General features: G+C 56.1%; 7 protein-coding genes across 7 annotated transcripts; 3 read left to right on the top strand and 4 right to left on the bottom strand.

Moving 5' to 3' along the window:
- Positions 1 to 244: 244 nt before the first annotated feature.
- On the top strand, positions 245 to 1,602 carry IUM83_10592 (THO complex subunit 6; the record flags this gene model as incomplete). Its single annotated transcript, XM_067935104.1, has 3 exons — positions 245 to 462; positions 556 to 657; positions 738 to 1,602. The coding sequence occupies 3 exons, from the start codon at positions 245 to 247 to the stop codon at positions 1,600 to 1,602; spliced, it is 1,185 nt and encodes a 394-aa protein (XP_067791610.1).
- Positions 1,603 to 1,684: 82 nt separating this feature from the next.
- On the bottom strand, positions 1,685 to 2,661 carry IUM83_10591 (Mitochondrial Carrier (MC) Family; the record flags this gene model as incomplete). Its single annotated transcript, XM_067935103.1, has 2 exons — positions 1,685 to 2,553; positions 2,622 to 2,661. The coding sequence occupies 2 exons, from the start codon at positions 2,659 to 2,661 to the stop codon at positions 1,685 to 1,687; spliced, it is 909 nt and encodes a 302-aa protein (XP_067791608.1).
- A 1,085-nt stretch (positions 2,662 to 3,746) lies between these two features.
- Positions 3,747 to 5,467, bottom strand: IUM83_10590 (Alanine--glyoxylate aminotransferase 1; the record flags this gene model as incomplete). Its single annotated transcript, XM_067935102.1, has 4 exons — positions 3,747 to 4,739; positions 4,819 to 4,889; positions 4,973 to 5,235; positions 5,304 to 5,467. 4 exons carry the CDS (start codon positions 5,465 to 5,467, stop codon positions 3,747 to 3,749), a joined length of 1,491 nt encoding a protein of 496 aa, XP_067791569.1.
- A 105-nt stretch (positions 5,468 to 5,572) lies between these two features.
- IUM83_10589 (uncharacterized protein) lies at positions 5,573 to 11,087 on the top strand (the record flags this gene model as incomplete). The annotated part of the gene is made up of 3 exons (XM_067935101.1): positions 5,573 to 5,604; positions 5,740 to 5,787; positions 6,818 to 11,087. The coding sequence occupies 3 exons, from the start codon at positions 5,573 to 5,575 to the stop codon at positions 11,085 to 11,087; spliced, it is 4,350 nt and encodes a 1,449-aa protein (XP_067791496.1).
- A 715-nt stretch (positions 11,088 to 11,802) lies between these two features.
- IUM83_10588 (Amino Acid-Polyamine-Organocation (APC) Family) lies at positions 11,803 to 13,869 on the top strand (the record flags this gene model as incomplete). The annotated part of the gene is made up of 1 exon (XM_067935100.1): positions 11,803 to 13,869. One exon carries the CDS (start codon positions 11,803 to 11,805, stop codon positions 13,867 to 13,869), a length of 2,067 nt encoding a protein of 688 aa, XP_067791495.1.
- Positions 13,870 to 14,043: 174 nt separating this feature from the next.
- On the bottom strand, positions 14,044 to 15,972 carry IUM83_10587 (Intraflagellar Transport Protein 72/74; the record flags this gene model as incomplete). The annotated part of the gene is made up of 1 exon (XM_067935099.1): positions 14,044 to 15,972. One exon carries the CDS (start codon positions 15,970 to 15,972, stop codon positions 14,044 to 14,046), a length of 1,929 nt encoding a protein of 642 aa, XP_067791489.1.
- A 122-nt stretch (positions 15,973 to 16,094) lies between these two features.
- On the bottom strand, positions 16,095 to 18,611 carry IUM83_10586 (Intraflagellar Transport Protein 72/74; the record flags this gene model as incomplete). Its single annotated transcript, XM_067935098.1, has 4 exons — positions 16,095 to 16,609; positions 16,693 to 16,758; positions 17,917 to 18,496; positions 18,561 to 18,611. The coding sequence occupies 4 exons, from the start codon at positions 18,609 to 18,611 to the stop codon at positions 16,095 to 16,097; spliced, it is 1,212 nt and encodes a 403-aa protein (XP_067791488.1).
- Between the last annotated feature and the right edge of the window lie 5,538 nt (positions 18,612 to 24,149).

Here is a 24,149-nt window from a genome sequence, read left to right as displayed (position 1 = left end):
AATTGACTGCAGTCAACGACGCACTGCTGGGTCTAGCTAAACCCCTATTAATACCGCTCTTGCAGTGGTGAAGGCTTTGGAGGCGCTCCATTGCTACATGCGATGCAGCACGAAGCCCTGGCTTAGTGACGTACTTAAGTACTTGCTTTATGAGGCCCAAATTTGGAGCCCAAAGGATGCCCCAAATATGGGCTATCTGACCTAAATACCATACCCAAAATCGAATATTAGCGGAAAGAAGGCGATGGACCCAGCAGCGTACGATGAGGGCGCGTACCGCGCCGAGCTGCTGCGCAAGATGCGCGCGAGCGAGACCATCGTGTACCAGGCGGTGTTCGCCCCCGAGAAGGTCTCGGGCGGCCAGACGGTGCTCGTGGCAGCCACGAGCTCGGGGCTACTGCACGTCTACCAGCTCGGCCAAGTCATGAAGCCCGCATACTGGGACCAAGTGGGGCGCGGCGAGTACGCTCTCGCTCAACAAAATGTGTCACCTGCTCATTTAAAAATTGAGCACTAAGTCATGCATAATGTATCCATTTTATTGTGTGTGTACAGGGCGACCGCCTTCCCCGGCCCAAACCTCTCATTCCAGGCGCACTCGACGCAGATCTACTCGCTCCGTTTTGCTGGAGATGACGCGGACCCATTATTAATTAGGTATCAGAAGCTGCAGTCAATGTGTCTGCCAGTACTACGGCAAGCTCTGACAAGATAGCTTATTTTTTAATTGATGGCAGTGGGGGAGACCAGGACTTTCGCGTGTGGAAGTGGAAGGACATTCTGGCGGCGGTGAAGCACCCGGCAAGCGCCAAGAAGCTGCAGCCAGTGCACGTGGACCACTTGAAGCGGCGCACGCTGGGATTCCGAGGGGCTCTGCTGCCAGCCTCGGAGGTGAACGATGTGGCAGTGAGCAAGACGTCGGGACATTTGTTCCTGGCCGGAGGAGACAGCGTCGCGCACGAGTGGGACGTCACCACGCAGCAGTTCACGCGCCAGTTGGAGGGACACGAAGACTACTTGCACGCCGTGCGCCACCTGCAGCATTCGCAGGAACTGGTGACGGGGTCAGAGGACGGCACGCTCGGCATCTGGGACGTGCGCCAGGAGAAGAAGGTCGAGTTCCTGCGGCCTCAGCCGGCGACGCAATCGTCCTCAGCATCACCGGCCTCGCCGTCGCTGTGGGTTGGAGCTGTTGCTCACGATGAGTCTGAGATGTGGCTGGCATGTGGTGGTGGCAGTAGACGGTCTCCTGGAGGCCGATCTAGTTCTGGTGGGTTCCTCGGAATGTGGCATCTGCCCTCCCGAGTGCCTGTGCACTACACCCAGACGACTAGCGATGTCCACGACGTCGTGTTCCACCACATGGAGCTGCTCAGCGTGGGGAATGATGCCAGTCTGAAGAAGTGGAATCGCAGCTCGGGTCAACTCCTCGCGGCTGCCAGATCGACGTTGCCCTCCTGTCATTTTTGTGTCGTTGACCACGCTACGGATGTCATTGCCGTGGGTGGCGCCGCCCCTGCGATCGACATTTACACGATGCCTGGTGTCGTCAGCTTTTCGCTGGTTGTTGAGGACGAGTCGAGCTCTAGCGCGTTCCACTAATGTGGCTCTGTTAAACACTCATGTACGTATTCTAAAGCTCAGTTTTGCTCTATTTAGCTCTAAATCACGAGAGTTCCTTGGTTCACAGGTCGTATTTCTTGATGCCGCGCTTCAGCAGTTCATTTGTAGTGAACATGATGGCAATCGATGGCACCACCTTTATGAAATTTGGCGCAAGTCCCTTGTAAAGTCCACGGACGCCTTCCTCGCGGACGATCGTGCGCAGACCTCCCAGCGTGCTTGTGTACTCCGTGGCATCACCGCGCATGGCACTGAGCTGGAACCGACGACGGAGGATATCCATGGGGTAGGCCGCAGTTTGGCCACAAGCTCCGGCAAGAGCTCCACAAGCCAGGAGATACATCGCATCCGGCTCTCCCTTTTCATTGCGGGGTACCGTATTGCGAAGCGTCTCAAAAACGGTGAAGTTGAGCCCCACATACGGCGCGATACCCCAAATGGTAGGCAGCACGCCGCGGTAAACACCGCGCAGTCCTTCAGTCCGCACAACGGTTGACAAAGTGTTGAGGATACCCGTGTGCGCGGTGTTGGCCAGGCCTCCCTGTACGGTCAGGCGAGCGCGAGCAGCGTCAAGAGGGTATGTGATACCAACCGACACAATGCCAGCAACAGCACCGCCAAAGAGCTTCTGCAGCGGACTGAGGGTGTCAGCGCCGTCAGAAATTAAGAGTGGCTTGAGACGCTCGAAGGCGGCGAACTGGATGGCCACGTATGGGAACACGCGGACGCAGTTGGCACCATTCCCCTTCAGGTATCCACGCAGACCTTCCTCCGCATGAATCTGCCGCAACGACTGCCCGATGGTGCGGTACTTGACTGGAGAAGAACCGCCGGCCGCGGCGCCGTCCTTCTTGATGTAGTCTTGGACCTGCAGCAGGATTTTGAGCCGCTCCAGCGGGGCCACTGCCGTTCGAGACGCGCAGCCCGCGACTGCAGATCAACGGAATGAGTCAGAAAACGATGAGGGTGCACAGAAGAGTGAATAAGCAGCCACGCACTGCCGCCGCAGACGAGGTTCTGCAGGTCCTTCTTGTCCATCGCACACGAGTCGATTCCGCGAGTGGTGACGCCGAGGACGACGTAGCGCTGAGTGCCGTAACGGTTGAACGATTCTGAAAGACATACAAATAGTAGGGTTTCACACGTCGCATGACCAGGAAAATCAAGTTTTGGAGGGGGCAATCTGACATAAACATGCGCACTTCAGTTTCGGCGGTGCCATCATCGTCGCTTTCAGCGCTGAGTGCTTCCAGCACTGTGCTGGGGGATTAAACGAGGTCCATTTACCCAGAGTTACAAGCAATCTCGCTTCAGCCACAGCTGCAGCTTGCACGGTGGTCATCGCGTTGCTGTCTGGTTTCCTCATCTCGCAGTTGAAGAGCAGATCTCAGTTGAACAGTAGCGGTAGGCCTTGTAGGGAGGACCTGACGTACAGGGATTATAGCCAGCAACTTCATCTTCAGGTCCTTGTCCACCTTGCCATGCTGCACCGCCTTGTGATCACACTCAATGAAATTGCCCTCGACGGCCTTCAGCGTCCTCCGGGCGTGGTCCGGTCGGCTCGTACGCCCAAGGTCTTGAAGCGCGGCGTCTCGGCCTGCACATGGTCATCAAGACGGAGAACTGAGCACACGCGGCTCGAAATCGATGGGACCCGGGTTCAGCATCTACTGATAATGCTGCAATGAGGGATGTTAGCGTCTGGTACAGCGGGGGAGAACGGGGCGCCTTGCATTGAAGGAGAGCGTGGCCGTTCGTGTTCTGTGCCGTCGATCAGCGAAGCATCCAGTTTTCCATCTCGAAGCGGTAAGTATTATGCTGGTTTGTTTGTCCTCAACCCCGTTCTGTCAAATTTTGACAGTGTCGAATTGTGCCATCAATATAAAAGATCTTGCAATGCCCGGTTCAACAGTTGTGAGTTGTGCTTTTTCTTTAGTTTTGTAAGCGATAGTTATGATAGTTTTACCTTTCAGATTTGCGCACTTCAGATTAGCTGTCGGTGGAAGTGCATCATTGCTATTCGCCAGCAACAGCGCTTGAAGTCTTTAAACGAAATTCATTTACCCAGAGTCACATGCAACCTCGCCTCATACTTCCGTCAGCTCTGCTTGCTAAGTGTTCGTCTAGATCTTGCTCTTCAGTTGCGAGATGAGGAGGCCAGCAGCAAACGCGATGACCACCGTGCCGATCGAGTACACCTGGCACTTGGGCGGCACGGGGCAGCCGTGGTAGACCGACGCGTAGCCGCACGCCGGACGCACGGGGATGATTGCCTGCAGCTTCTTCTTCAGGTCCTTGGCCGCCTTGCCGGGCTGCGCCACCTTGTGGCCGCACTCAATGAACGCGCCTTCGATGGCCTCCACTGTCTTCAGAATGTGGTCAAGACGACGTGTGCTCGGGCCCATGTGGCCGATGCGGAAGTACTCCGTCTTGATAGCCTTGTGCAGGCCGCCAGCAAGCGAGACGCCACGCTTCACAACCTTGGGCAGGAAGTCGGCCGCACCCACACCGGCAGGGTAGCGCACGCACGTCAGGGTGTTGGCGCCGCAGTCGTCCGCAGTCACCAGCGAGCAGCCCAGCGTCTTCATGGCCTCCTTCACAGCGTCACCGATGAGCTTGTGCTCCTTGAAGCGCTGCTCCATGCCTCCGTTCTCCAGGAGAATGTCCAGCGCCGCGTTAAGGGCGAACAGGTGGTTCACCGACGGCGTGGCGAAGTAGCTGGGCTGGCGGGCCTCGTAGTTCTTCATGATCGGCAGCCAGTTGCGCCAGTCCACGTAGTACTTGACCGTGGACGTGTTCTTCTCGAAAAGCTGCAGCGCGCGGGGGCGGATGACCATCAGACTCAGTCCGGCCGGCACGCCGATGCACTTCTGCGAGCCCGTGAGCACCACATCGAGGTCCCACTGCTTCATGCGCGTCTCCTCGCCGCCAGTGGCGCACACTCCGTCCACGACGATCACCGCATCGGGCTGAATGCGACGGATCGCCGCGGCAAACTCCTTCACATGGGCGCGGACGCCCGTGGACGTGTCCACGTGGGTGATCGTCACCAGCTTGAAGCTCACGCCGGCCTGCAGCGCCTTCTCCAGCTCCGCCACGGACGGCTGCGAGCCGATCTGCACTCGTCACCCAGTCTCCAGTTAGCAACCTGCCAGTGTCCCCCTATGCTGCAGTACCTGCGTCCTCTCTTCTCACCTTGCCGCGGATGTGGGTGGTCTTGGCGCCGTAGCGCTCCAGACACTCGGCCAGGTTGTCACCGAAGTAGCCTGCACTCTCAGTCAGGTAGAACACCCACCCGTGTCAATTCTACCGGCCTCTCTACACTGTCTACAGCTGCTGGAGACCGCACCGTTGTTCACGACGAGCACGTCGTCGCCCTGGTTGACGAGGTTGGCGCCCACCATGTCCCAGCCGAGCGTGCCGGAGCCGGCCACCACGAGGGGCTGGCCGTCGGGCGCCAGGAAGACCTTGCGCATCTTCTCCAGGCACTGGCCGAACACGTCGATGACCGTCTTGTCCACGTGGGAGATGCCCTCCATGGCGAAGGGCTTGAGCACGCGCGGCTCGAACTCGATGGGGCCCGGGTTCATGCACAGCACCTGCTTGGTCATGCTGCGGGTGTGGGGGGAGGTTAGAGGGCGGTAGAGGGCGGGGAGAGCGGGGAGAGCGGATGGCCCTACGTTGTCTGAGGTTGGCGGTTGTTGGAATGCGTCGCTTGCGTCCTGCGCCGTCGATCTGCGAGTGACGGGTGTGCGTGCACTTTTCTGGAGGTGAGACCACGCGGGAACTTTGACGGGTTGTAGGGGAGTTTGTATGAGGGGAAAGGTGGCGGGTGGGTCACCATCGCGGCTGCACCTATCAAAACGCATAAAGATACGCAATGTGTACGCGCAACTTGAAGTTGTACGTAAGCACAGCGATTGTGTCTTGCGTTGCTGAGGGATAAGACATGGCTAGCGGCAGTTCGTGGGAACTTTGCTGGTATGTAAGCACAGCACTGGGCGTATCAAGCCCATTAAGGCATTGTACTACAACCCGCAGTGAGGGCATCTATTCGTAGTGAAACAAGGGCATTGGTAGCGGATTGCTCCTGTGTTTCGTGGTTGTGTCCGTTAGTTTGTGCTACGAGGGACAGGGAGTTGAAGAGAAAGGAGAAAAACGAGGGTGGGCTCAATCTCGGACTGGATACGAGTATCCTAGGGCTCCAGACTCAAGGTGGCGATGCAGCAGGCGGCGATTGCGTCGGGAGCTCTGACCCCAGCGAAGGCAGCTCAAACGCTGGTGGAAGCGACGAAAGCCCAAGCGGACGCGCTTGACGCGGAGGCGCAAGCCGTTCAAGCACACGCGAAGGCAGCGCGAGCTCTCGTTGAGGCAGCCCAAGCTCAAGCGGGAGGTGCGCGAGCTCAAGCCGAAGCAGCTCAACGCCTTGCCCAGTGGGCGCGGGCTCAAGCGGAGACCGCGCAAGCGCTGGCGGACAACGTGGCAAAACCTGCCGCTGACACGACGAGTCTGTAGGGGTCAATGCATTTAACTATAGCGAGGTCACAGCGGGCGAGCAAGATGTGCCGCGAAGAGCAATGAAAAGGAAGGCAGTCGGGTAAGTTTTCGTTGGTGTGTCGAAAATCTCAACCGACGCCACTGAGCGTTTAGTCGCCGAGGCAAACTCATTTTAATGAACCAAAAACAAGAATTCGGTTTGGCTAAGCCTGGAAGGCTTAGCTGATGCAGGCGCGCATTCCGTTTCCGAATTATAATACTTGTTTCAAACAGTCAAGCAAGTTGTTTGACTTGTATGTCTCGGAGTCGTCGGAAATCTTTTCAAATCTTTTGTAGCGCGACCCTGACGGGGGCGTCTCCACCGCACGATCCAAGATACGTTTGAGAAGGGTTCCTTTGGGCAAAGATACTGACGGGTCTTACTAAGGACTCCTTGCAGGATCATTATTCAATTCGGCAGCAAATCCCCAAGTCCAGGCAACGCGTGAACAAGGATGTCACTACTCTCCTATGGGAGTGACAACCCGGACTGCACCAAGACTGACTACTTGGATGCAGTCCCTCATGCTCGACCAACCACCTCCAACAGGAAGAGGTTTGCGTTACCTATTGTGGGGACTGTGCTACTTTTTGGTTGCGCCTTCATTGTGAATCAGGGCTTAATCGGAGCAGGGCTTTTATCGCTGTGGAGTGGAAGCCCCGCGGTGGCGACAATGGATCTGGACTACACCAATGTCAAGTCCGATTTCAGCATCCTCGTTTTGGGCCTACCATTCATGCTTCGCGTCAGCGGGAAGGATAACCTCTGCATCGATGACAATAACGGAGATTCCGTTATGGTTCAGAGATGCGATCCGACCAACGCCAATCAGATCTTCTCGTACAACAACCAGCAGATCCAGAGCGTCTACAAGGTGGGGCAATGCCTCGATGATGGCGGCAGCACGTCGCCAGGCTCGTCCAGCATGTATTTTAGAAATTGTGACGGTAGCAGCCAGAACCAGTGGTTCCACGCGGACGCCTCCTCTCAACTGATCCAGAATCCTGCCAAAACCAACCTGTGTATTGATGACGGTGCCGCTACGGGTCCTGGGACGACAAAAACCTGGTTGTGGGCGTGTGACCCCGGCAATGCCAATCAGCACTTTGAAGTCCTATCTGTTACTGCTATGTTGGATGAGCAGAAAAATTCACGTATCGCTGCTGGTACACAAGACGACTTCGATCTCCTTCTGTCCGGCCAACCGCTCATGCTCCGCCTTCGCGGCAAGAACAATTTGTGCGTCGACGATGGGAGCTTCTTCAGCATCACCGACCCAAAATTCGCTGACCAAACCTGTGACCCCGACAGCCCCAGCCAGATCTTCACGTACAACTCGCAGACGCGCCAGTTCCAGAGCGTCAAGAAACCCGGCATGTGCATTGACGACGGCGGCAGCGTCGGACCTGGTTCGACGCAGGCGGCCCTGGCGAAATGCGACCCGAACAGCAAGAACCAGTGGTTCGAGCTAGACGAGAACCTGATGCTGTACAACCCTGCCAAGAGCAACCTGTGCCTCGACGACGGAGCGGCCACGGGACCCGGAACGACCAAGACCTGGATGTGGGCTTGCGACAACAACAACGCCAACCAGCATTTCGAGGTCGTGGCCCCGGCCGCAGTTGCGGATGCTAGACAGAAGGCTCGCATCGCCGCCGGTGTGGACGACGACATCGCGTTGTACCAGTCGGGGCAGCCGTTCATGCTTCGCCTGCTCGGCAAAAACAACTTGTGTGCCGACGACGGAGGTGGCAGCGACAGCAACACCAAGTTTAAGGACCAGACGTGCGATCCGAGCAGCCCGAACCAAATCTTCACGTACAACGCCCTCACGCGTCAATTGCAGAGCGTGAACAAGCCGGGCCAGTGCATCGATGATGGCGGCGCTACGGCTCCGGGGTCGACGCAGGTATCCCTCGGCACGTGTGACGCGACCAACCCGAACCAGTGGTTCTGGATGGACGACAATTTGTTGTTTCACAACCCCGTGAAGAACAACTTGTGTCTCGACGACGGTGCCGCCACGGGTCCCGGGACAACGACAACTTGGTTATGGGCCTGTGACCCCAACAATGCCAATCAGCACTTTGAAGTCGTGTCTCCGGCTTCGTTCTTGGATGCCGAAAAGAAAGCTAGGATCGCTGCTGGTACACAAGACGACTTCGATCTCCTTCTGTCCGGCCAACCGCTCATGCTCCGCCTTCGCGGCAAGAACAATTTGTGCGTCGACGATGGGAGCTTCTTTAGTATCACCGACCCAAAATTCGCTGACCAAACCTGCGACCCCGACAGCCCCAGCCAGATCTTCACGTACAACTCGCAGACGCGCCAGTTCCAGAGCGTCAAGAAACCCGGCATGTGCATTGACGACGGCGGCAGCGTCGGACCTGGTTCGACGCAGGCGGCCCTGGCGAAATGCGACCCGAACAGCAAGAACCAGTGGTTCGAGCTAGACGAGAACCTGATGCTGTACAACCCTGCCAAGAGCAACCTGTGCCTCGACGACGGAGCGGCCACGGGACCCGGAACGACCAAGACCTGGATGTGGGCTTGCGACAACAACAACGCCAACCAGCATTTCGAGGTCGTGGCCCCGGCCGCAGTTGCGGATGCTAGACAGAAGGCTCGCATCGCCGCCGGTGTGGACGACGACATCGCGTTGTACCAGTCGGGGCAGCCGTTCATGCTTCGCCTGCTCGGCAAAAACAACTTGTGTGCCGACGACGGAGGTGGCAGCGACAGCAACACCAAGTTTAAGGACCAGACGTGCGATCCGAGCAGCCCGAACCAAATCTTCACGTACAACGCCCTCACGCGTCAATTGCAGAGCGTGAACAAGCCGGGCCAGTGCATCGATGATGGCGGCGCTACGGCTCCGGGGTCGACGCAGGTATCCCTCGGCACGTGTGACGCGACCAACCCGAACCAGTGGTTCTGGATGGACGACAATTTGTTGTTTCACAACCCCGTGAAGAACAACTTGTGTCTCGACGACGGTGCCACCACGGGTCCCGGGACAACGACAACTTGGTTATGGGCCTGTGACCCCAACAATGCCAATCAGCACTTTGAAGTCGTGTCTCCGGCTTCGTTCTTGGATGCCGAAAAGAAAGCTAGGATCGCTGCTGGTACACAAGACGACTTCGATCTCCTTCTGTCCGGCCAACCGCTCATGCTCCGCCTTCGCGGCAAGAACAATTTGTGCGTCGACGATGGGAGCTTCTTTAGTATCACCGACCCAAAATTCGCTGACCAAACCTGCGACCCCGACAGCCCCAGCCAGATCTTCACGTACAACTCGCAGACGCGCCAGTTCCAGAGCGTCAAGAAACCCGGCATGTGCATTGACGACGGCGGCAGCGTCGGACCTGGTTCGACGCAGGCGGCCCTGGCGAAATGCGACCCGAACAGCAAGAACCAGTGGTTCGAGCTAGACGAGAACCTGATGCTGTACAACCCTGCCAAGAGCAACCTGTGCCTCGACGACGGAGCGGCCACGGGACCCGGAACGACCAAGACCTGGATGTGGGCTTGCGACAACAACAACGCCAACCAGCATTTCGAGGTCGTGGCCCCGGCCGCAGTTGCGGATGCTAGACAGAAGGCTCGCATCGCCGCCGGTGTGGACGACGACATCGCGTTGTACCAGTCGGGGCAGCCGTTCATGCTTCGCCTGCTCGGCAAAAACAACTTGTGTGCCGACGACGGAGGTGGCAGCGACAGCAACACCAAGTTTAAGGACCAGACGTGCGATCCGAGCAGCCCGAACCAAATCTTCACGTACAACGCCCTCACGCGTCAATTGCAGAGCGTGAACAAGCCGGGCCAGTGCATCGATGATGGCGGCGCTACGGCTCCGGGGTCGACGCAGGTATCCCTCGGCACGTGTGACGCGACCAACCCGAACCAGTGGTTCTGGATGGACGACAATTTGTTGTTTCACAACCCCGTGAAGAACAACTTGTGTCTCGACGACGGTGCCGCCACGGGTCCCGGGACAACGACAACTTGGTTATGGGCCTGTGACCCCAACAATGCCAATCAGCACTTTGAAGTCGTGTCTCCTCTCGAGATGGCGAAGGAGTTGGGGGTATCGCTGGCTGGACAAACGAGTACAAATGATGCAATCGGACAACCAATTCCATTCTTCACCCCTGCAATCCCTGTAGAGGTGCCAGTAGCCATTCCTCAAACCCCAAGTGAAGATACGATGTCGGTTGTCCCCGCTCAAGAAGACGCCGAAGTGCCCCCTCCTGATATACCTGTCAGGAAAGCAGACATGCCGTTAGCGGACTATGGAGACAGTGATTGGAACCTGCTCGCGCCGTCGAATGATACCATCTCCCTCGTCAACACGGATAATTCACCTGCCATCTCGGCGGCTGAAATCTACAAGTACTTGCAGAGCCTCAAGGATCAGGCGGACGTAGAGCACGACGTGATGATGTACCGCTACAAGCGTACATTCCAGTGTGTGAGCGCAGGTTTGCAGACTTTGGCCAAGGACGCGGTGACGAGCGACCAGTACCACGTGCTCGTCATGTGGATGTACACGCACTGCGCGGCCGGGGCAACCGATGTAGTGCCTCCTCTCAACCCTTCGGCATCGTTATCTGACGACATACTCGCGTCTGACGAGGTGGCGCCACTCGTGAGCGATACCGAAGTGAAGCGCCAGTTCATGACAAAGCTGGACTTCTACTACGAGATCAAAGATCATTACGCGCAGAAGAGTGAGGATCTTGCGGCCGGTGTAGCAGTGGGCTATCTACGCAAAGAGGAGACGATGACTCTGGAGGAAAAGCTCAAGGACTGTGTCGACGAGGCTTCCCAGCGCTTCGGCTACAACCAGGACACAGCCGGAGACGCGGCGGACCACCTCCAGGATGCTATAGCGTGGGTGGAGAGCACGTGCATGGCATCGTGAACTGGCGTCGCCTCAGCTTTCGGTCAACCTACCTGACGCTTTCTGCCGATTTCATGTGCTCTTTTCTGTTGTGGTGCGAGTTTGCACTCGACTTCAATTGTATGTGTATGAACGCCAAAGCCTTGTTGCTAGACTAGTCATTTATACTATAACAGCAACACGAATCAGTATTCGCCCACCCCGACTTGTCCATCGCAGCCAGTCGTCTCTCCACCTCATCTAGTAGTTTCTCCGCTCCAGCCAGCCCTCTCTGCACCTCGTCCAGCCTAACCCCCACTTTCGTCATCTCCCTGCCAGCTTCATCGAGAGCCGTCCCCATTCCCGCCAACTCCTCCTCCACTGCAACCAGCCCCTCCCCCGCCTTCGCCAGCGCTGCAGTTCGGTCTGCCAATTCCTGCTCTTTCGTCTTCTTCTTCACTGGCGCACCGACCAGACCCCCCGGGCCAGCAAACGGCAACGACCCACTCGACGCCACCGCCACACACTCGCCCATTACCATTCAACCGCCATTCTGGCCGACAACTCAACCATCTCCACCATTTCCGACTGACAAGCAGAACGTGACCAACAGAAGTTGAACCCCGCCCACTTCAACTTCTCCATAACCGTTCCCAAAACTACCTAGTTAACCCCATATTCTCGCCAGTGTAATTCCCCAAAACCTCCATTAGTACCCAAAAAGAACGCGTCACTTCGAGCACTACCGCACCGAGCCATGCACGCGCTGCGCCTGGCCTTCTGGCGGAAGCCGCTGCACCTGGAGACGTCGTCGTCTCACTCTCTGCAGCGCGGCGACAGCAGCAACAGCGACAACGCCGAGATGGCGCGCACGCTGGGGCTGTTCGACCTGGTGATGCTGGGCATCGGGGGCACTGTGGGCTCGGGCGTGTTCGCCACGGCGGGGCTCATCGCCAGCAGCTACGCGGGGCCCGCGGCCACGTTGTCGTGGCTGCTGGCGGGCGCCGGCTGCCTGCTGAGCGGCCTGAGCTTCATGGAGCTGGCCTGCCTCATCCCGAGCGCGGGCAGCACGTACGCCTACGCGTACCACGCGCTCGGGGAGCTGCCGGCGCTGCTGGCGGGCTTCCTGCTCACGCTCGAGTACGGCGTGTCCAGTGCGGGCGGCGCCCGCAGCTGGAGCGACAAGCTCACGCAGTGGATGCACTCCCAATTAGGAGTAGAGGGCCCGCAGTGGATGAAGCCCGCCGACTCGGTCGTGGACCTGTACGCGGGGCTGCTCATGGCCGGCAGCACGGCCGTCGTGCTGTGCGGCATGCAGGCCGGCAAGCTCGTGGTCAACGTGGTGACCATGACCAAGATCACGGTCGTGGCCTTCATTATTGTGGTGGGGCTGGCCAACTTCGACGCCCGCAGGATCTCCCCCTTCGTGCCCGACCAGAGCGTCGTGGAGGTGAACGGCAAGGACACGGTGGCCTTCGGCTGGCCCGGGGTCTTGCTGGGCGCTAGTGCCAGCTTCTACGGGTACATCGGCTACGACGAGGTGTGCTGTCTGGCTGGAGAGGCCAAGGACCCGGCCAGGAATATTCCTCGGGCCGTGGTGGGGACCATCGTGGGCGCCGCCACGCTGAGCATCCTGGCCACCTTCGCCCTCGTGGGCATGCAGAAGTACACGGAGATCGACGCCGAGGAGTCGTACGGCAACGCCTTCACCAGCGTCGGGATGGACTGGGCCGCGTCCTTCGTGGCGACGGGGGAGGTGCTCACCATGCCGATCACGTCGTTCATTGGGTTCCTGGCGCAACCGCGCGTGCAGTACGCCATGGCCAAGGACGGGCTGCTCCCAGCCGCGTTCGCGGAGGTGGACGCCAAGGGCAACTTGTTCCGCGGCACGCTGCTGTGTGGGATTGGAGTGACCGCGCTCGCGGTGTTTGTGCCATTTCATGTGCTGTGGAACTTCATTTCGCTGGGGATTTTGGTGGCGTTCAACCTCACCAACAGCTCGCTGCTTTTCGTCCGTGCCTCGAACAGTACCAAGGTGGACGATGGTCAAGCGGAGGACGCACCGGTGAAGAAGTCGCAGGGTGCGATGATCGCCGGATACCTGGTTTCGTCGTTCCTTGCGGCGTTCCACTGGCAGAAGGGTGTGGTCGCAAGCGTTCCGCTGTCCGCGACGACCGACGTCTCGCTTTTTGATAGCTACATGCGGACGGCGGGGCCTTTTGTCGCTGCACTCTTCACGGTTGTGGCTATCGCGCTGATGTTTGCACTGAGCGACGCTGAAAAGAAACAGACGATCGCCGCAGCTACAGCCGCAGCTAAGGCGAAGGCCCAAGCGCAGGGAGGACCCGTGGAGATCGTGCTGTCTTCGAAGAAACCCGAAAAACCGTCCGAAGCTAGTCAAGCGAGCTGCCATCACAGGAGCCGCTCGTCAGATCGAGATGACGATGAAGACAGCCTCCAAAATGACGACGATGCGTCTGCAAAGCTGTCGGACTCGACTTCTTCGGACAAGGGCCACCCATCTTCGAATGGAGGAACCGTGGTGAGTAGTGATAGCGACGATGAAAAAGAGGGATCGTCGAATGCTGCTGAAGACGATGATGAGACCGACAGCGAAACGTCTACGTTCCGAGCACCATTCGTACCATTCTCGCCGTGCGTCGCCATTTTCTTCAACTGGTTCCTGTTCGCCCAAATGGATGCAATGAGCGTGCTGCTCATTCTGCTTTGGCTGTTCCTAGCCGTGGTCGTATACTTCGGATACAGCCGCCACCACAGCCTCGCCTTCCAGCAGACCACGTACCATCAACTTGCGCAAAACTAGCAGACGCGAGCAGGCGAGCAACAACAAAACCTCAAGACGAGAACACATATTACGTAAGACAAAGGGGGTCATGCTCAAGCCTCAGATATGCATCCAAGAGTCTAGCAGCCGTGTATAAGATATAATATCCCAATCCTGATGAGATGAAGGCGGGCTGGGAGATGTTATGAGGGATTACATTCCACCTGCAATGCCAAGGTTGAGCTGTTGCTGACGCTGTTGCTGTGCGACGTGAAGAGTGTTGAGGTCCTGCAGAGTGCGGAAGCAGTCCTGCTTGAGGTGTTCGTAGTCGACCTCTCGAGACTTGGAGTCGATGTACTCTTTCAAGTGGAAAATGTTCTGCTCGTGGTGCCGCAGCTTCTGCTCGAGCGCGTCCAGGTTTTTGGCCGTCTCCTGGGAGGCAGTCTCCTGCACCAAGTTTTCGAGCTGCGTGGTAAGAGCTGTGACCTGTTGACGCATGGCATCGCGACGACCGATGTACTGCTTCTTGAGGCGGAGTAGGTGTTGCTTGGTCTGCGCGTGAATCTCTTGCAACTGGTCAAGCTTGCCGAACTCGGCCATGTCTGCCGTCATGGTGTCCATCTTCTGAAGAAGACTGCTGAGCTCCAGCGCGATTTTGGCGTCCAGTGTGTTCACCTTGTCGAGTTCGGCCTGACGCTTTTGCAGCTCCATGGTTAGTCGTTGCTTGGTGGTCACGGACGACTCGAGCTGTCGCTCCTTGAAGGTCAAGTCGCGCCGCATCTCCTCAAGGTTGGCGGCGTTCGTGCCGGGGAGTTTGTCCTCCTTCGCCATTCCTGCCGAAATGTGCTCGAGAAGTTGGACGATCACACCTTGCGCTGTGTGCTGCGCCTGCATCTCCGCTTCCTTCTTGGCCGGGAACTGCTCGAGGAACGCTGTCATCTCCTTGTCTTTGGCGAACAGAGCCTCATACTTCTGCGCCGGGTCGCTCCCGCTCGCGCGTTCGTCCAGCTCACTCTGGATGTCAGCCAGCGCCTTCATCAGCTCCTGCTTCTCCGCTGCTGCGGACTGCAGCACGCCTTCGAGCGCCTCCATCTTGCTCTTGTCCTCCTTCACTTTGGCGAGCAGCACGGCGCGCGCTTCGTTCGGATCCATCTGCGCCGTCTTGGCGTCCTCCGCAGCAGCGTCGCGTTCCTTCTGAAGACGGCGGACCTGGCGCTCCAGCGCCTCGTACTCGTCACGGTAGCGATCGGAGCTCAGCTCGGCTTCTTTCTGGTGGATGGCGTGCATCACGAGCTCCAGTTCCTGCGAGCGTGCCTCGATCTCCACCTCGGTTTGATGGTGCTCCTCCAGCAGCTCCTTGTAGCGCTGCAGCTTCTGCGGTGCGAGCTGGTTGATCTTGTCCTGGTGCTTGCCGTGGATCTCCGTCATCTCCGCCTCCATGTTGCGCACGCTCTTCTCCTGCTCCTTGTTCATGAGAAAGACTCGATCGACGTCTTCGGCCTCCTTGGCGTTGCGTTGGTGCAGTTGTTCCTGCACCTGGCGGATCTCGGCGGGGTCCGTGGCGCTGCGCATCTTGTCCATGGCCAGGTTGTAGTCGGCGAGTTGGCCTTCGAGGTCGCGCACCTCGAGCGCCATGGTCTCGTACTTGCGCTCGAGTTGGGCACATTGGGCCTTGTCCTTGGCGTCCTGCTCGATCTCGCGTTGCAGCTTCTCGATCTCGCTCGTGATCTCCGCCGTCTTGCTGTGCAGTTTACCCTTGAAGAACGACGCGTCCTGCACCTGTCGACCAGGTCCTGCACTGCCGGTGCCGATGCGCATGCCCATCATGCCCTGCTGGGTCACAGGTCTGTCGGAGACGTTCACCTCCGTGTTGAGACTGATGCCGAAGCCTGCAGTCTGGCCCGGAGTAGCTGGGGCCTGCTGACCCGTTCCAAGTCTCCCAGTCAGAGGTCGTCCGCCTGAAGCAGAGCTCAGCATTCCACGCTGCCCCGTTCCAGGCCGAACACCCGTGATCGGATTGAGACTCTGCCCCGTTCCAGGCCGACCCGATGGGAGACCTCCGACTGGCGCGGCACCATTGGGGCCACCACCGGCACCGGTGCCAGGACGTTGGCCAGAGCTCGTTCCAGGACGTCCGGACATGGATGATGTCTTCAAAGTGCCTTGGTGGTGAGCTTGGATCTCTTCTAGATGATTGAGGAGTGACTGCCCAGGGAGGCGCACACTGCAACGCCTGACTCTTCATGCGCACAAGCTGAATTGAATTAGCTCGAGTAGCAGCGGCAAGGCGCGTGACGGAGCAGTGCTTGGGCCAAGCTGCATAGTGTCTCGCGTTCAGGACTGCGAGATGAGTTTTGCTCTACACCATTGCGAGACCACGCACGAGCGAGCTGCCTTTTCGTTTTGAACTTCGAGTCTTGGGGGGAGTCGGTGGAGTTTTCGTTGGACTGGTTGGCGTTCACGGACGGTAATAAAGTCTTCGACGATTGTTTCGATCGGTGGTTGTCGTCGGGGAAGTCGAAGGCGTGTAAGGCGGCGCAGATTCCTATCGCTCGGCACCGTTCGTGCAAATTGACGCCCGACTTGGTGTGGTCTCGCTCGTAGTCGAAAAATCGCAGATAGACCCGCAGAATGTGCGCAAGCAGCTCACGGGAGTTAGCGTCGTTGTCGTCAGCGCTGCCGTGCGATGCTTGCTTGCCATTCAGGAGCTTCTTGAGGACGACATGAACTGCGACGTCGATCTTGTACTCGTGATCCATAAGGTAACGCATGTTCTTGCCTATTCCAGACATACCCACGCGGAACAAGAGGCAGAGTTAGGCATTAGTGCACTCGATTCCGGCAAAAACGGGATACACACACCATTTGACAGCACAATAGCGAGCAGCTTAAGCACGGCAGCGACATTGATGAACGTGGCGGCGCATTCTGTCAACCCAGCTATCTCAGCTTCGAGCTCAAGAAGTTGTAAGAGGAACGCCAGAATGAAGGTACCGGTCGCAGCGAGCTGCCCGTCGCTGTTGTATCTGCACAACCAGATATCTTCGACGAGTTCAAGCCAAACCACGACAATGTTTTGGACGGCAGTATCGTCGCCTTCCGCCGATTTGGTCGTGCGAATAGCGAGTGTCATTCCTGCAAACAAATCAAAATTCTCGCGAGTTCGAAGCCACGTACGAAGCAGCACAACGTCGACTTGTACAGGCTGGGTAAGGTTCCGAAGTAGCTTTATTGACCAGAAGACAAAACTGCGGTATTCCGTGGTCAGTGAGCTGCTAACCAAAGGTGCCGAGAGCCACGGCCGAATTGAGGCGAGAAGCTCACGTATTTCCTCCACGGGGGGAGGGCTCGTTTTTCTACTGATGGTCTGACTTGACGGAGGACTGTGTAATACCGCTAGACTTCCAAGCAGATACCTTAGCGTTGACATCTTCAATTCGTTCGACCTAGTATCTGCTTCGGGCGGGTTGCTAGTTAGCTGGAAGATAAGACTCCGGATGAGAGGAAGAGCGCCATCTCTACCCAGTGCCTTTCTGACATTGTATTTCGCTAATGTGAAGAGAAGAAATGAGGTGTGATGGCGCGCAGTTAGCATGGTCTCTGTATTCATGTGGGAATAGTCATCCAGCGAGGGCTCCAAGGCATTTTGGAATAGAACACCAGCTTCGTGTAGGCGTAGAACTTGCAGAGGTAGCTGGTGGCTGAGGTGACTCTGGCAAAATTGCAGGCTATGAGCCCCGTTTTCACCTCGAACCTGCAGCAAATGATAAAGCAATTCGACCACCAAATGAGCGATCTCCACATCTTCGTCAAAGTGTGTAAGGGTATCTCGGCTAATAGCCATGACATTGGCCTTAACGAGACCTGTTAAAAATATATGGGCGCGAATTTCACGAGGTGTTGCCATGCAGTGGCGGACAAGCCGAACGAAACATTGAAGAGCGATGAACTGAAGGTCTCGCATTGCGGGAAATCGCAGAAGCACGTCGCGAATTACTGCTATAATTTCTTCCTGCAATAACAGTTCCTCGATATCCGTAGTCACGATATCCCTGTGGGGATTAACAGGAATACTTCCCGATTCACCCTCATCAATCAAGGCGATTATCGTGCACAGCACCCATTGTTGCACGTCTTCATCATTTGGGAACTCTTGGGAAGCTTCGATCAGCCCGCATTGATCCCATAATTCCTGCTGCTCTTGCATCCAGTGCTGGTGTGTCTCCTCCGTCAGCATGAGCATTTGTTCAAGTTCTTCACGAGCACACTGTTGTCGATGCTGTGCATCGCGGAATATATTTTTCCACATGAGTGCGATCTGGTCCTGCTCCTTTTGAAGTAGAACTTGCTGGTCCGTGTACATAGCTTGCTTGATTTCCAGCGTGTCTTTTGACTTTTGAACCTGCTCACTCCACTCGCGATCCACTTTGTTCGTTGCTTGCAGTACCAGCCACTCTTCCCACGCACGACTTTCCCAGTCAATGAGAAGCATGAATGCGTGGGCTTTCATTAGCGTGACTTCCTCGAAGTGGCTTACTGCAACTTGATGAATCTCAAGTAGTCGAGCATCTTTTTCGTGTTCAGCTGCAAATTTCTCCCGCTGTTGGGATAACATGCATTTATCCAACAGCGTGTACGGCGCTACGTCAAACGCTACATTGTTTCGCTACAAAGGAACACCACGATGTTAGAGCGAAATTGCTCGATGTAAGGTTTCAACGAGAACATACCATATCGGGGATATCCATTCGAGCACCCATTTCCAGGAGAAACAACACCATTTCTTCCTGGTTAAACTTGCATGCCACGTGCAGCGCAGTGGAGCCAACTTTGTTCTGGAGGTCAATCTTTACTCCAACGTCGAGCAACAATTTCGCGCAGGACGTGAACCCGTGTTGCGAGCATAGGTGTAGCCCCGTGCCGTCAGCACATGGAGTGTATCTCGCCGTGTTGAAATCGACTTTTGAACGGTTTTCGCGAAGAAACTTTTTGATGTTCTTGAGGTTATTCTGCAGTAGGTCTCCCCAGAATGGTCGCAACAGTTCCGCGAGCTGCATCGCATTAAGCTTTGACGCGAAAACGGGATGTCCCGGACCACCACCTACACGAGCAGTGGGTGGAGGTGTAGCTTGTTTTCTTGCTGGCGCATCTTGTGAGATTAGAGTGGAGTCCTTCCGGAACCGATTGGGCATTGGTGTTGTAGGCACCGCAGTGATCAATTCTACACTATCTACTGGGAGTCACCGATCGCATAACGCAGATAAAAATGGAGATCTCGGAATAGGGAAGGCGCAAAATATGTTTTGCAGACTGCATATTTTGCGCCTTCCCTATTCCGAGATCTCCATTTTTATCTACTGTTCTGCAAATTGCAGAACAGTAGATCTACTAAAACCGGTCAGAATGATCATCAATCAACAGACTTTGCCGAATGCAACAGGCTCCACAACAGCAAAGTAGCTGTCGAATTGGTCCGTTTGCATGTTCTTCCCTCTTGAGGTTTTCATTCGGTAACGTTAAGGGTCTACTGCATCCCCCCCCCACCTCATCCTTGCAAGCGATGCTCGAGAACTGCTCTATCTATGGCGCTACTGCTTGCCAAAAACGATTTCCTGCGCCAGCAGCAGCGCGCGACCAAAGGTCGAGCAACGCGTTAGTCTCAAAGCCCGAGTGCGGTTCTCGATCTACCGTGCCTCGCGCATACCTGTATTCGCCCGTGCAGAATTGCCTGTCGGGGCAGCAGCACAGAAGATCACACGTTAGCCGTCTGCAGTAAGTCACTTGGAGTCTTTATTTGATTTATATTATACTTGTGTACTCAAGTATAATTAACTCAAGTCCACAAACTAGGTCGTGCAGTATTACTGGGTGAACAACGCCGTGTCGACGAAGAACACGGGATATCCGCGTATCACGCCGTAGTTCTGCGTCTCGCAAACGTTCCTCTAGTTGATTCTGGAGATCCTGGGTCAGGCGTCCAAGGTCTGAGCAGGATAATGTTGGCATTGCCTGGCGCAACCGTGGCTTCTCGTAGTACCGCGTATAGCCGAAGTTGCTGCCACGGGTATCTGCCTGGGGATATGTCAGCGAGGAGAGAGTCAGACAGCTCAGCGTGTTTGATGGTGCTCCTCGGGAATTATGGATTGAAAATATTGCTCAAGAGCAAGAAATAATGAGATCTTTATTTTACTAGCAGCAATACTGTGGTTCACTTGGTCAGTCGCGCCCACACTTCAAAACGATGATCATTTTGTCGACACGAGTGCAAACACTCGATTCGCTGCAATCCAAACTCCTGCATTTATTTTTTACACCATTTATCGATGTCAACTCACTGCGTCGCTGCGTTCGCTGTGCACCATCGGTGCCAATTTCAACCCGAGAGAAGTGGGTATGGCGCAACGTACTGACTCCCTTCCATTTCCACGCGCTGGGGGAGCCTCCGAACGAGATTCCAGCAAACCCTTTGCGGTGGCTGGACATCACAATAGTGCCAGCTGTCACTGTCTTGAAGCGCAATTCATCGTTTCCCGACTGATTCGTGTTGCGAGTTTTCACTCGTAACCACCCTGATTGTTCCGCATTAATGCACGCCCGGCTAAACGATATCTCGTTCCCTTGTTCATCACTCAACGGGCGGAAGTATTTGCCTTCCATCAGACACAGATATAGTAGTGCGTAGATGGGAATTTGCTACGGCGTGTTTAAGCTGCTGAAAAAGGTGTGTGTGCCCAGTTCTCATTGTCCTTGACCAAGTCACCACGTTCAGGACTTAAGGCCCTTTCATCGAGATTTTCTGTGGAGCTTCGGATTCATCGTAATAATCTGCCGCCCCGTTAGCGGGAAAACTCAATGTAAACGATTTTTCCTCCCGATGCTGAGCGTAGATCCGTCGATTAACCACCCGCCATCATCCATAGAGCCCGGTGTTAGAACAAGCAGAACTTGCCCAAGGATAAACAACTCGGAATGCTTCTTTGGGTTAGCGAACTGTTTGGCCAGCTCTCCAGCCATTCTATCCAAGTATTCAATCCGCCCAGTTGTTACCACGAATCCGTTTTCTATCGCGTAGTCTATCGCCAATTCTGCAAAACGTGGTCTGCTGTGTTGAATAATGGTTATCGCGCGAACTGCCCTGTCCGCTTGAAGGTAAGTTGGAAAGTGATGAGTATTGAGAGGAACAAACAAGCAATTAACTACTCTCATTCCTACTGCCCAGGGGGGGGGGCCTTGTGCCAGCCACTTGATTGCTCGCTCCGTGGCCACTTCCATGTGGCCTTCCGCCTGATGATGCTCCATGAGGCTCCATCCTCCACGCGATGCCTCGCTAGTGCTCCTTGTAGGGCAGATACGCAACAGTGGCCACCTAGGCCGCTGGTGATGACGGTCACGTTGAACTTGAGCCGGTACACACGCGACACCGCCTTCTCCGAAGCTCATGTTCAACGTGGCGGCGGTTTTAGTCGAGTAGATTAATCAGTGAGTCGTCACCTGACACTTCTGCATATTGACAAACCAGTTGGGGAACGTCCTCGAGTAGACCGTCTAGTCCTTCCCACGAGTCTTCGATCTCCTGCAGCCCTGCCCAAGACACCAACAGCTCCCAGCGCTGACGTTCTTCATTGAAACGGTGATCGCGGAAACTGGAGACATCCAACACGATGCCCTGCGCGGTAGCCAGCTCGATCATCTCCTCCGTCAAGGCCAGGTCCGAGTCCGCGTAGTACTTGAGTCTGCTGCCGTGGACCTCATACTTCTTGCCGGTCGTCAGGTGCTCAATAATGAAAGCATGGGGCTTTGTCTCCACCACTCGGAATGAGCCCAGCCACTGGCCCAGCAGCTTATCATTCGGTAACCGCTGGTCGATACGCGACCACAGGACGTAGTCGCCGACGTCAAAATTGGTCAGTGCCCCAACTTTGCGCCTCATGTCGAAGAGCCTCTTGCACTCCTTCTCGTCGAGCACTTGCTTGTGCATGCCTTCCAGAGACCCACGTAGCTTCTCCAGATGCGGGGCAATGTCCTCCGGGTTGACGATGATGAGTTCGTCCCCACCAGGCGTTGGGCGCACAATGACATCCAAAGGCGTTGTCGGCTTGAGTCCCGTGAGCAACTCCGTCGGAGAATGTCCTGCCAGTGAACGAACTGGAGCATGGTTCGACCTAGCTTGCACCACTGGTAGCAAATAGGGCCACTCGTGGCGATCTAGACCGTAGTCCAGAAGGAGGGCCTTCAAGACTTGGAGCACGTCCTTGTTGAGACGCTCAATCATTCCGTTTATCCAGGGACTGTACACCGGCGAGAATGAGCGCTCCAACTTCAACCGAGCGCACAAATTGTCGACCGTCTCGTTCCGGAAATGCGTGCCTTGGTCAGATATGAGGATTTCCGGACAACCAAATCTCTTGACCCAGTCCACCAACGACTCCGCCGCAACCAATGCGGTTGGGCTGCCACACGGATACAGCTCGCAGAAGTGGGTGAGCGAGTCCTTGACAACTAGCAAATACGCGTTGTCACCGTAGCTGGGTCCCAGGCTAAAAAAATCCCAGTGCAACGCCTCGTTTCGCCTCGTGGCCGTGAAAGTTGGTCCATACTGGCGTTGAATCTGCTTTGGGCCTTTCACGTGCTTGCACAGCAAGCAGTCTCGGACAAATCTAGTGGCTTTTTCCGTCAGCTTCCCGATGTGAAACTTGTCAGCAATTAAGTTGACCATGACCTCAATGCCCCGATGACCTTGTGCCCCACAGTGGGCGACCACGAAGATCCTGTTGAGTAGGTCCTGCGCGCCACTTGGGATCCACGGCTTGTGCTCATTCGTGAGCACTCCTTCCTCTTCCACTAAGGCAGGAGAGGCAGGGATCCTCGCCACTGTTGCCTGAGCCTCAGCCACGTCGTCAATGGTGGGAAATATGAAGTCTGAGTCAGCGAGGGGGCGAAGCTTGGAGAGTTCACTGACCGGTGTTGGTGAGCCACTTCGTGTGCGCACAGCTCGAACTTGCACAGCAGCTTGTGGTCGCCAGCGCGACACTATATCCGCCCACAGATTGTTCTCACCAGCGATGTGCTCAATCGTATAGCGGTACGAGTTGAGACGTAGAGCCCAGCGTTGGAGGCGGTCGCGAACATGCTGCTTGAGATCCCCATGAGGAGCGAAAAGGTAGATGAGGTTACTGTGATCGCAGAAGAGTTTGAATCCACGTTTGCGCAGTAGTAGGTAACTGAGGTTACTGCAGGCCATCACGATCGGGTAGGCCTCTTTCTCCGTGATTGGCCAGTTGAGCTGTGAGTCTTTAAAGAGGCCACCCTTACACACGACCAGGACATGATTCTGTTGCTCCACAGGGAGGTCCGCATCCCACTGACGGACCAGCGTGATCACAATACTGTAGACGAGTCGGGAAGCATCCGTGAACATACACACTTGGTCATCGTCTGTTGGGAATGCCATCAAAGCTGAGTCTCGAATCGCAGATTTGGCTGCATAGTAAGCAGCCTCCTCATCTTCAGTCCAAGATATGGCGATGTTCAGCGCGTGCTTGTTACGCTTGCCGACCTGCTTGCGTACACCCTCCAGCTTGGCAAGTAGCGGTGCGAAAACACGCGAGAAATCAATGATTGAGTCTCGCAGTCAGTTTGCAGCACAGGTGAAGTACTGCAGCTCGGCAGCTGTGGCAGGCAGTGGCAGCTCGCTTAAGGCATCCACGCGAGTCGGGTCATGTCGAATGCCTTCTCCAGAGATAACCCTGCCGCACCAGCCTACCTGCGTCGTAAATAACAAGCTCTTAGTCAGGTTCAGCTTGAGGTTCTGGGCACTTAGACGCTTGAAAAACTCCTCCAGCACCTCGAAATAAGTCTCCATGTCGTTAGCGAACAGCAAGATATCGTCTATCCATACCTCGGCATTTCTAGGCACCAAGTCCCCCAACGCTTCTCGCATCTGGCTCTGGAAGTGGAGAGCTGAGTCCATCGCTCCCTGGGGCACACGCAGAGGGGTGTAGACACCATCTTCAGTCATGAACGATAGGATCTCTTGGCTGTCAGCATGCAGGGGAAGTTGCCAAAAGCCATTCTTCAGATCGAAGCAGGCAAACACCACCGAACCGTTCACTTTATCCATCAGAGCGGCAATATTCGGCATGGTCCTGGCAATAGGCGTCGTTAATGAGTTGACATTGAGGTAGTCAATAGTCATCCGAAACTCATCCACCGACCCAGACTTCCGAACTAGGACAACAGCACTGGCCCAGCGAGACGCATTGTTCTTGCGCACCAGGCCGTTCGCCACCAACGTGGAGACGTGTTCGCAGGAACTCGCT

This window comes from Phytophthora cinnamomi (genome assembly GCF_018691715.1).
Source record: "Phytophthora cinnamomi strain GKB4 chromosome Unknown Contig39, whole genome shotgun sequence".
Taxonomy (NCBI): Eukaryota; Oomycota; class Peronosporomycetes; order Peronosporales; family Peronosporaceae; genus Phytophthora; species Phytophthora cinnamomi.
Note: the sequence above shows the minus strand (reverse complement) of the source record. Positions and strands in the feature narration are given on the sequence as shown.